This window comes from Jaculus jaculus, chromosome 1 (assembly GCF_020740685.1).
Source record: "Jaculus jaculus isolate mJacJac1 chromosome 1, mJacJac1.mat.Y.cur, whole genome shotgun sequence".
Taxonomy (NCBI): domain Eukaryota; kingdom Metazoa; phylum Chordata; class Mammalia; order Rodentia; family Dipodidae; genus Jaculus; species Jaculus jaculus.
In genome coordinates, this window is record NC_059102.1 from 339,147,044 (window position 1) to 339,159,101 (window position 12,058).

General features: G+C 40.5%; 1 protein-coding gene across 1 annotated transcript in view; it reads left to right on the plus strand.

The window, feature by feature from the left end:
- The window catches only part of Spata17 (spermatogenesis associated 17), a 201,843-nt gene that overhangs the window by 72,921 nt on the left and 116,864 nt on the right, over positions 1-12,058 (plus strand). The window contains exon 6 of the mRNA XM_045135438.1: positions 11,069-11,192. Within this exon, the coding sequence (XP_044991373.1) occupies positions 11,069-11,192 (124 nt within the window). The remainder of the gene's footprint in view (positions 1-11,068; positions 11,193-12,058) is intronic.

Sequence of the window (12,058 nt, forward strand, 5' to 3'; positions counted from 1 at the left end):
GCAGAAAGTGCTGTTACATGCTGTGCCTCCTTCCAGTCCTTCCTCTTACTGTTTATCTCCACTCTCTTTGTGCACTTTTCTTGGCTTTATTACTGTTGGTCTCTGACCACTTTACCTTTTCATGCAGCCTGCTCAGAGCCATCCCTCCCACCTCTCTAAGGTCTGTTGTCACTCACATGGCTCCTGGTTTTTATAACCAGCTCTTCAAATGTCTAGCAATATTTCTACTTGGATACCTTTCAGACATCTCAAGGAAGCACGTGCGCTTGTGTGTGTAAACACGCACACATTCCCCAAATGTCTTCTCTTCATATGATGAATTAGGCCATTCTTTATTTGAGCACATAAGCCAGAAACATAAACATGAGATTCTTTCTAAAGGCTCTTTTATTCCATTGATTACCAGCCTGGAGCATCCTCTCTTGATCTCTGTTGCCACCCTCCTCTCTTCTGCTGCTGTCTCTGATCGCCATGATCTACTGTGTGTCCTTTTGTGATGGTTTGATTCGGGTGTCCCCCATAAATTTATGTGTTCTGAGTTCTGGGTCCCCAGATAGTGGTAATTTGGGAATTGTAGTCTCCTGGAGAAGGTGTGCTGTTGGGAGTAGACTTATGGATGTGAGAGCCATCTTTCCCTTGCTGGTGTGTGGCTCACCCTCCAGCTGCCATTTCCTCCTGCTGTGGCAGAGGTGACGTCCAGCCTCTGCTCACACGATGCCTTCCCTGCCATCACAGAGTTTCCCCTCAAGCCAAAATAAAGCCTTTCATCCCATAAGCTGGTTTAGTTGGCTTTGCTTTGTGTCAGCAACACGAAGCAAACTCCAGCACTTCCTTATAAGGTGTCTATAGCAAAAGATGATTTAGAGGTCCTAGTGCTAAGCATGCAAATTCATGTATGTAGGCTTACATTAGAGTACATTCTTATATGAAAACTACAACAGACCCCCAGCAAGTACTTAGTAGATTCTTAAGTAGTTACAATTCTCAGAAACATTAATCATCAGGAAAATGTTATTCTGAATTGTATTAACACGTTTTAAATGAGAGGCAATGTATGGTTTCTGAGTAAACATAGCATACATAAGAACAAGCTAGTCTTTTTGTATGAAGTGAGAACTTAAGCCACCGTGACTGAATTCTGCCCAATGCGTAACTCTATAGTTTGACCCTCCTCTTCCCATAGCAATGGCCTTGCTCCACCTTCACACAGGATCCCCCATGCCGTGTCTCACTCATCATCTGCAGGGAATTTAACTTCTCAGAGAATAGAGGCCTTGCTCACAATGTCTGCCCTCTGGGAAATGCCTACCCTCTGGGAAGTTGTGAGGGCAAATCAACATCGACGGAGTACCTGGCGTCTGGCACATGCGTACTTTCCAAGTACATCAATCCCTGTGCTCATGCTGCCTTCGGCTTATCATACTTGCACGGACTTGGCATCATGTACTTTACATAGCCCTCTACTTACTTTAAGTTGATCGTAAAAAGCCAGCAGCAGGAAAAGTTGTTTTGCATAAAGGGTCTTTGAGTCAAGTCTTATTGATTTTTGAAATTATCCAAATTGGGTAAATTTAATAAGAGAGCAATAAGTCTCTGCCATCAGAGAAAAGCCTAGGTACTATAATTTTGTAACATTGGACATAATTGCTTCTTCTTTAATCCTCCAAATATCTAGTTGTGGATTCCAACTGGTGACCAGTACTAACTCACCATGAGTGGGAAACTTCTATAAAGAGCATTTTTGCCTGTGCTGCTGATGGTCAAAGCCTATGAAAGGGCACACATTTTTCTTGTATCATCTGGTCATACTTTGGCACCATTCCTCTCCACTTAATCTTCATATCCAAAGTAGTCATCTTCGCCATGCTTTTCTGATCCCTCCTGCCAGAAGCAAGTTTCCTGAACTTAGGCATTGAGCTCATCTTCCTCATAGACTAATTTTGCTGGTCAGCTATTTTATTTGTGAGCTCCTTGAAAAGAGGCTGGATTTTACATGCACTTCTTTCTTTTAAAAAGTATTTATTTATTTAAGAGAGACAGACAGAGAGAGAAAATGGGCATACCAGGCTTCTAGAAACCTCAAAGGAATTCTAGATGCATTTGCCCCTGTACATCTGGCTTACATGGGTTCTGGAAAATTGAACCTGGGTCCTTAGGCTTCACCAGTAAGTGCCTTAATCACTAAACCATCTCCCCAGCCCTATTTTTTAAAATATCTTAAACATACTTGTGATTGTCTGAGAAGGAACAAATAAATTATTTCTCCTTGTGATATAAACTGTTAAAGGAGCATAGACATTTTCATATCTCATGTATTTATTTGAGAGAGAGAGAAACAGAGAGGTAGATAGAGAAGGAGAGAATGGGCACAACAGGGCCTCTAGCTACTGCACATGAACTCTAGACACATGAACCACCTTGTGCATCTGGCTTTTGTGGGTGCTGGAGAGCTCAACATGGGTCCTTAGGTTTTGCAGGCAAGTGCCTTAACCTCTAAGCTATCACTTTACCCTGAATTTAGACACTTAGAAGAGAAACTCTTCCACCTTCAAACAAAGGCCTTTCAAGAGTTACTTTTTAAGTAGGAAGACCTTTCTAAATATTTTTTAATTATTAATTTCCTCAAATACAATCTTGCAAGATTTTGAAAGAGGCAGATAAAAAGGGAGAATGGGGGTGTCAGGACCTCTAGCCACTGAAAATGAACTTCAGATGCATGCACCACCTACTGCATCTGGCTTACATAGGTCCTGGGGAATTGAACTTGAGTCCTTAGGCTTTGCAGGCAAATGCCTTAACTGCTATGCCATCTATCCAGCTCTCAACTTTTTTTTTCTTTTAGTATTTTATTATTTAGTTATTTATTTGAGAGGGATAATGGGCATGCTAGGGCCTCTAGCCACTGCAAAACCAACTCCAGAAGCATGAGCCACCTTGTGGATCTGGCTTTATGTGGGTACTGGGGATCAAACCTAGGTCCTTTGGCTTGTCTAACAAGCACCATAACTGCTAAGCCATCTCTCCAGCCCCCAAAATATTTTATTTATTTATCAGAGAGAGAGAGAGAGAGAGAGAGAGAGAGAGAGAGAGAGAGAGAGAGAGAATAGGCACACCAGGGCCTTCATCCACTGCAAACAAACTCCAGATGCATTTGCGACCTTCTGCATCTGGCTTACGTGGGTCCTGGAGAATTGAACCTGGGTCCTTTGGCTTTGCAGGCCAACACCTTAACTACTAAGCCATCCCTACAGACCCAAAATATTTTTTGATGGCAATGAGTATATAATACCAGTATATGATTGATTTTATTGTGGTTATTGTTTTAGCTTTCTCTTTCTTCTTTTCTTTCTTTCTCTCTTTCTCCATTCATTTTTGAGATAGGTTCTTATGTAGTTCAGGCTAGCTCTGAACTCATGTTGCAGAGGATGACCTTGTACTCCTGATCCTCCTGACTTCACATCACAAATCCTGGGATTACAGGAATATGCCACCTTGCCTGGCTCTATTTTGTCAGCTTCTTTTTGTTTAGTTATTAGGTTAAATTAAAATGAAGATTTTAGGAGCAGAAAGTTTTTAAAGTTAAAGTGCAAAATAAAGTCAAATAATTTAACTTAAATTCCTTTATATCATGACAAACCCATCACAAACCAAGTGTTATTAGCTGCTTTATTTTGGAGGTGACATGCCACAGAGGTAAGTACATAGTGCAACTTGTCGTGAAAGCATGGTTAAGGACCGTAGAACCGTTGAAATCAATTTCCTTAGAACTGATGGTGCAGATAATGGCATTCTGTTTTTATTTGTCAACTCTTTGGAATATTGTTAGTATTTCTCTATGAAATTTTTAGCATTTGTGATTTTTAACATAATCTCATTATAATTTTTATTTCTCATTCAAAATTTTCATAACCATGGAATTTCTATGAGGTGTATCTTATCTTTGGGATTTCATACTTCTTCATCTCACGTGGTGATGTCTATGTGAGTTTGTACTTCCTTATAACATCATGCTGGGGAGTTGAACTGAATCTTCTGAATCTTGGAACAGATATAGTAGTCTTCGTTGCTATAGAGGCAAGCTGCTTTTTTTTGTTGTTATCTTTGTGTGTGTGCTGTGATGTTTATGTACCTAAGTATATATATGTTCATGTGTGTGCATACAGGCATGTGTGTGCAAAGACATGAGTGTGGAGGTCAAGGGACAACCCTGAGGGTTACTTCTTATCTTACATCTTTGTTTGAAGTAGAGTCTCTTGTTCACTGTTAAAAATACCAGGCTGGCCAGTCTGTGAGCTTCCAGAATTTTTCTGTCTATGCCTCTCAAAAAGGGCTGTGACTCTTAATATTGCATCCACCTTTACATTCGTTATGGGGATCTGAACTAGGTATTTATACCTGCTCAGCAGGAACTTTACCCACTGAGCCATTCCCCAGACTGATGCAAGCTTCTTAAGCTTCAATTGGCAAGATGGCCTTGGGTCCCCTCCCAGCATTTCTGAATAGCTGGTCTTGGTGGTACCTAGGCAGCATTTCAAGCTTTGTCTAGGTGATGCTGTCCTCTGACCACCTCTGTTGTCAGGGACAGAGGCAGAGTCCCGGCTCTGTGGCCCTCTGCAGGAGAGCCTTTCTCAGCACAGCACTTCCCTTGCTAATTACAGCATTGGACGTGACAGAACATACTGGTGAGTGGGGAGTTCAAAAGGAGGCCATAGCTTCCACATGAGCTGACCTCAGGGACACCAGGTATTAACCAAGAGCTTTGGGATGGGCACACTAGTGAATAAGCTTCAATCTTGAGAACTTATCTTAGATCGTGTGTCTATAAAAATAAAGATGGTGTGACTTGAACACAGGAATGTATTTACCACAGTTTTGTACACTTTGATGTTCACAGTCACAGTGCCAGCAGGTACAGTATCTGGCAAGGATATGTTCTTGTTGGCCGATGACTGTATTCTCATTGAACTGTCACATGGTAGAAAAGCAACAGCATCTCTCTTACAGTGGCACGTGTGTCATTCTCTGAGGGTCACTCTCATGTGTTACCACATGGAAATACCACATCCACATTCAGTCATACCAGAAGCGTCTCTTTTATCATATGAGTAGGAGGAGGGGCACAAATACTGGGAAGCAGTCTGTTGTAGCTGCTCTTTCAATTGCACAGAATTATCACGCCTAATGCCTAGCCTCCCTCAAACTCTTTCCCACACACTCTTCCCTCTGAAGCAGACACAACCTTTACTCGGCACTGACACCCTGCCATCGAATAGACCTGGTCCAGGAAGTGCGGTGTGCCTGCATGCAGCTGTCATGTGCTATAAAAAGAAGAAAAGGATTGTGAGTGTGGAAATAGACATTATTATTGAAGCCTTCTTAGAGGAATGGGTCAGTGATTTTTGGCTTTTGTTGCTATACTTATAAAGACAAAAATTCTAACAAAATTTTGTTTATATAGCTCCCTTCTGAGTTAATTTCTCAGTTGCGTTCTCATTGCTGGGATGAAATACCCAAACAGAAGCAGTTCATGAGAAGAAACGTGTGTGATTTGACCTCTTGATCCAGAAGGCAGAGTCCATGCTGGTGGGGCAGGCGCAGGGAGTCGGTGGCCCACTGCCGCACAGGAGCAGAGGGGAGCAGCCGGCACTGACCCCCCTCTCCCATTCCCTGTGGCATACTTCCTTTAGCAAGGCAGCACCCCACAAAGTTTCCACAACCTTCCAGAACAGCACTACCAACTTGGGATTAAATGTTCAAGCACATGAGTTTATGGCGGTCACTTTATATTTAAACAACCACAGTGAGTGTGTGCACATGCCTGCAATCCTGCCTGCGTGTGAGCATGCGTGTGTAAGTGTGGGCGTGTGCATCCCACTGTGCGTGCGTGGGGTCAAAGAACAACCTTGGCTTTGGTCCTCACCTTTCACCTTGTTTGAGACAGGATCTTTGTTGTTTGCTGTCTCAGGGGCTTTGAGGGATCCTTTTGTCTGCATCTCCCACTTCACCAAAGGCAACCGGACTTACAGATGCTCGCTACCATATTGGTTTGGGGGTCCGAACTCAGGACATCATGCCTGTGCAACAAGGACTTTTATCCACTGAACTATCTCTCTAACCAAATAATTTTTATTATGAGCAAAGTATTTAATGAGTCTACTGAATAAATATTAAACTACATTGTCAAGCGATTTACATATCATATTATGTATTATATGACTATGTAATTATGAGTTTATGTATGCTTTGCCGTAAACATATAATTTATTTGTGGAGATAATGTTGAGCAGAATGTTTTATTCTCAAACAATAGTTTATGGATATAGTTTTGTATTTTGGCTCAAATGTTGTGAAAATTCAAGAAGCACTTGAAGGAATCATTATGAGAGGAGTAAGAAACTAGCTTGTGAAAAGCCCGCGTTGCTCCATGCAAGGAAGTAATGCTGGCTTATATTGGGCTCAGAACTGCCCACGGTTCTGCATGTCTCGCTACAGCCATGGCTCTGTAGCTCCTGTGTCATTCACAGACCTATTCCTGAGTACTTACAGGGAGACAATGAATTCTTTATCACCGTTTGTAGCAACCATAACAGTTCTACTATCCAGATCTGTCTTTATAAAATCGATTTACTTCTTCATTCAAAATGACATGAACAACATAAACTTTACTTTTTATGGAGTTTGCCATCTAGTGGGGAGACATATATTAAATAATTATATCCTTAAATATATGAGTATACAATTTGTTAAATTCTGAAGGAGAAACAAAATTATAGTGTTGCCGATAAAGAACATGAAAAGAGAATACAGCTTACTAAACAGTAAGCTCATGGCAGAAAATACGTTGTACGTGGAGCTTCTGAGGTATGCAGGGGCCAGAGTCATGATGGTGGTAAGGGCAGCCTGGCTTTCAGTCCGCATGGGTTTTCACTGTTTCTTAGCTGCATTGTGTCAAATAGCTAATAAGCATCACTTCAGTTTTAGTCTCTTTTTTCTATGTTAGTATAAAGTGCATTGGCATTGTTTACATACTAAAAAACATAGCAATTTGAGGGCCTTGCAAGATGGCTGAGAGGTTAAAGGCACTTGCTTTCAAATCATGCCAGCTTGTATTCAATTCCTCTGTATCCACATAAAACAGGATGCAAAATGGTGCATGTCAATTTGACCTCAAGGAGCCTAGACAATGGATGGCCAGCTAGTCAGTTTGCATTTTGGCAGTTTCTTTGCAACAGCAAGAAACACTGTCTAAAAAAGTACAGACACCTCGAGATTGTCCTTGGACCTCCAGACATGCGTTGTAATACATGTGTGTGCACACATCCATGTGTACACACACATAAAGTTAACTTAATTAAAAATTGCAATAAGAAATACATTTTCTGGAAGAGAGTGTGGCTATTAATGAAAAGTCCCATTCTATGTTCAGATAGCTGACCAGTTAATTAAAAATAAAGGTTTTTCCTTTCATATGCTTTTGAAAAATAATATAGATATGTTATAGAAAATTAATTTCTTAGAAAAATGTCTTATTAGTATCTAAATAAAATACTGGATTGGGCAAAATGTATCATGACTTTAGTATTATGGAAAAGACATGAACTTTGGAATCAGATTTGTATTCAAATTTAACTTTCTCCTGGGTGTTTGGTGGAGATGTAATAATTTCTGTGAATCTTATTTCTTATTCTGTAAAATGGTATTGACAATATTTTTTTCCTATAAGACATTTTTTCCCAATAGGATTTGGAGAGTGTTAATGACATGCTGTGTGTGTCTTTGCCAGGAATTTCTTGAAAGTGAAACATTAACCTATGATTAAAGGTTTTTTAATTTGGGGAATTCAAGGTCAGTGCACTGAGGGTAAGGAGAAGGGTGTGGCAGGCCAGAGGTGGCCACAGTGATTTGATGGCGAGCTGTATTGGGGTGCATGTTAGAAAGTAGCAGCTCTAAGGAAAGGGAGAGAGGACAGAAGTGGATGTGCTCAGTGGTCCCAGCCAAACTGAGAAAGCTCGAGCTTTCATGTGGCATATTAGAGCTCCCCAAAGTAAGACAAGGACTGCAGCCATGGGGCGTGGTCTGGGTCTGCAGGAAGAGGGGAACAAAATCTTGGGAGGGACAACTGGTTTCCCTCAGTGAAATGCAGTTTTGAGCCCTCAGCTCTGCAGGAAGGGGAGCTTTGCTCCTTTAAGAAAGGCTATGATATGGGAGCACTCACCACAGGAGAGCGTGACGTGTGGGCTTTCACCACTCAGCCCTCCTCCACACTTGCAAGGAAACCTCTCCTCAGAATAGTGCGAGGAGGATCGAGCAAACAGATTCTATTTTAATCTTTAAAATGTTGGTGATGATGATGCTGAACAAGATGGTTCATGTAGGCACATCATGTGTTAGTACTCTCTTTTCCCTCTTCCCTGCCCACTTTCCCCTGGGGTCGCTCCTCAGTGGGGTTGAAGGTATTCCCCATGAAGTTGTAGTTTATGCATGTGGAAGCATTACTCAGTTATTTTTTTTTTTGGGGGGGGAAGGGAATGCCTCTGGGCATGATATCTCAACCTGTGGGTCTTACAAACAGAAATTTATTTGCATATTTTTTTTTTCTCTCCTGCCCTATTTGTCAAAGTTTATCTCATGCTCATGCCTCTGAGAAAGCCAGATGCTGTGCTGTGTGGTGTTACCTCATCCACATAGTGTACAGTCATCATGTGAGAGAAAGAACATCAGGCATTTAGGAACAGAAGATTTGTGGGAGATACAGCAGGTAGCCTTGTAAGCCTTCAGGAAGCAGCTAACACTGCTGTAGTGATTTACCACCTACCAGCAACTCCTATGAATACCTGATACATACGTCAGGTTATGAGATCCTCACATGAGCTTGATGAAGAAGATGGTCATGACGATATATTTGCACTTTATTGATGGGGATAAGGAAGCTCAGAGGTTAAGCAGCTAGTAAGTACCACACCATAGCTTATGACCAGTGTCGCCGGAGAGTGCCTGCCCGCACCACTCCACTCCATCGCCTATCAGTGGCTGTCACTATTAGAACAGGTAAATATTTTATCATAAATATCATTAGGCAGATGTCCTAAAATAGTAAATGTTTACACAAATTGCAGTAGTTTTATTTTAAAGCAATACTACAAAATACCTTGAAAAGACCTTGAAAATGATACAGAAAGTGTTGAGACTTAGGTAAGATTGTTACGTAGTAGGAAACAGGATTATAAAGAAAAAGAAAATGTGCGTGGCTAGTTCAGTAGAAATGTCATCTGTGTGCTTGTGTTTGGGCAGACCATGAGGAGTCAGAGAAGCTGCAAAGCTAGAGATTTCAATGCCATTCCTAACACTTGCTGAGATGCCATTTGCAGTGCGGCATTTAATCTATATGTGTTTCCATGTTTGTAACATAAGACAGTTAGTGAGTTCACTGCTCGTTCTAAATTATCTTAAAGATTTGTAGGAGAAATTATAGAAGAAACATTTATTTTTCACATAAAAATTTATCTTCTTACCCAGTAGTAAAAGTAAAGATTAAAATACATAAGGTACTTTTTGTGTATCATATGATCATTATTTTTCCTGGTAAAAATTCTCATTTGCTCATATGTAATTACCTTGAAATGTGTACCTTAAGGACAAAGAAAGGTCACCAATCCCTCTACCTTCTGGTTCTTTGTCAAAAATGGACACAGTTAATGAGGTTTGTTTGGTTCAGAACAAATTCGTAGACACAGATAGAGATCCTTTCAATGGAAACAAATTTGTTTGGCTTTACCAGGTTACTTAGCAATTAATAATAGCCCTGAGATGTAGGTCAGCAAGGTCGTTGGACCAGCTTGCCAACGCAGTCGGAATGTGAAGCCAGCCAGCTCGGTGGGTGCAGGAGCCCCCAAATGCTATGTGTAAAGTAAAGCACACTATTTTTCTGCCTCCTTTTTCCTGTTAATAAGTAACTTTCAAGGGAAGGGTGGCAAAAGGGGGCCATGCCTCTTGAAGTAACTCATTTATTTTGCAATTTAATCTTACGTTGAAAGCACAGGCTCTGCTGCAATAGTGCAGGATGGGGATTTTTAAGCGCTGTGTGCTTCATTAGTAACCTACTGGACACAAAATCATGTTCAGCCATTACAGCAGGAAGGGGAATCTTTTTTAAAAATGTAATTTTGGACAATCTCCCTCTTTCCCTGATATATTTGAAGAAAATGCTAAGATAATTTACTGAAATTGTACTTATAAAACTAGTCTCTGAGTTATATGCCTATTGTTTAAAAATAGTAATTTACAACTTTACTTTGACATGAGTGGCAAATTTGTCATCTGAAAAAAAATGTTTATTTTTCTCATGTGATAATATATCTTCTTTAGCAGATTTTTTCACATGGTATATTTAAAAGTTTACTTTTTGCTTAGACACATTTATAAATGATGAAACTTTTTGTTGTTGTACTAATATTTTACATATATTAGACTGATTTTAACTTATTTATCCAATTCTTTATGGTCATTATCTATAACTGGAAAAGTTTTAATCTATTACATATAGAAATTTATGCAATCTTATTGCTATTATTTGAACTGTTAATTGAAGTGAACTTAGAATAAATTAAGTATTTGTTTAAAAAATGTACTTTTAAAACAACCCACTAGCATACAAAATAAATGCTCAAGCATTTGCAAATACAAAACCAAAATTTAAAGAAAATCAGTAGCACAAGTGTTTTATTGGGATATTTAAGTATGTTTAAAATAGACAATCTTCAACTCAGGAAACTAATAATACAGAAAGTCATTTATTTTACATTAGAATTTGGCATTTTATTTCCTCTGCCATTGAATTAGTTATATAATATCTAAGCATTTGATCTTGAAAACTCAGTTACTGCAAACTCCCTTAAATGCTGCCCAGAGATGCAAAGATTCACACAGTACACGCAGCTGAGATAGATTGCCTGCTGATTTTGATGGATGTGCAGGGCTGCTGCCCCTCAAAACACTTGATTATCATCAGTGTTAGAATTAGAATATCAGTAGATACCATCATAAGTAACTGCAGACGGTTTTGATGCAGGGAGGCCCTGGAGGAGTTCACAAAGATAAAAGAAAGGGAAGAGAAGAAGGCTGCCCTGGAAAAAGAAGCGATGCAAAGAGATTACCGAGCCCGGAAGACACATTACCTCCTCAGCACGAAGCAGGTGGGTCTACCTGTCCCTGACAGCTCGTTGGCCACTTGGGCCCTAGCCTGACAGAGATAAACTAGCAGGCTGAATAGGACATGACTTGGTGAAAAGATATCACAAAGACACTCCTTCCAGTTCAATTTTGTACTTGTGTGTAGTGCATGCAGGCACCCCGATTTGTTTGTGACAGCCACTTCATAGCACAGCTGCCTAGACACCAGCTAGAAAGGCCCAAGTCAGCGCGTGAGGAGCCGCAATAACGCAACATGAAGGGCATCACCTCACCTTCAGAATTCATTCCAGTGGCTCGCTGCTGCGCCATCAGTCGACGAGGAACTAGCAATTGTTAGCTGGGCTGGTGCTCTTGTTTTTCTCTTTTCATTGAGCTATGTTGAGATGAAGCCCGTGTGTCTTCCCCTCCTCCATCCTGATGTTTTCAGGTAAAGTTTTGTAAGCAAGTGCCTTGAACTTCTAAGTCATTTCCCCAGCCTAGGAAAGTTTTTTGGACAAAATCATGTTAGCAACTACAGCTTCATATGCACATGGAATTTGGAATACTTAGAAATGTATTCCCTTATACTTGCATGCCTTCTGTCATGGCTTCTGGCAAAGAATGCATCCCTCATGGACTAGTCTGCAAAGAGCAGTGTGAGTAAAGTATGCATGAATCTGAAGGTTGAGATGCATTTCATTACCTGAGTTCTAACCCAGAAGCTAGTGATCCTATATTTCCACTTTTTCCATAAGCCTTCAAGTGCAGGGTCATCACTCTAGGCAGTGACATATGCAAATTTCTTCATCGTGGAAATCGGAGAGGTCATTCTTTTAAATATTTTTACTTATTCGCAAGCAGACTTAGAAGAGAGGAGAAAGAGAGAGTG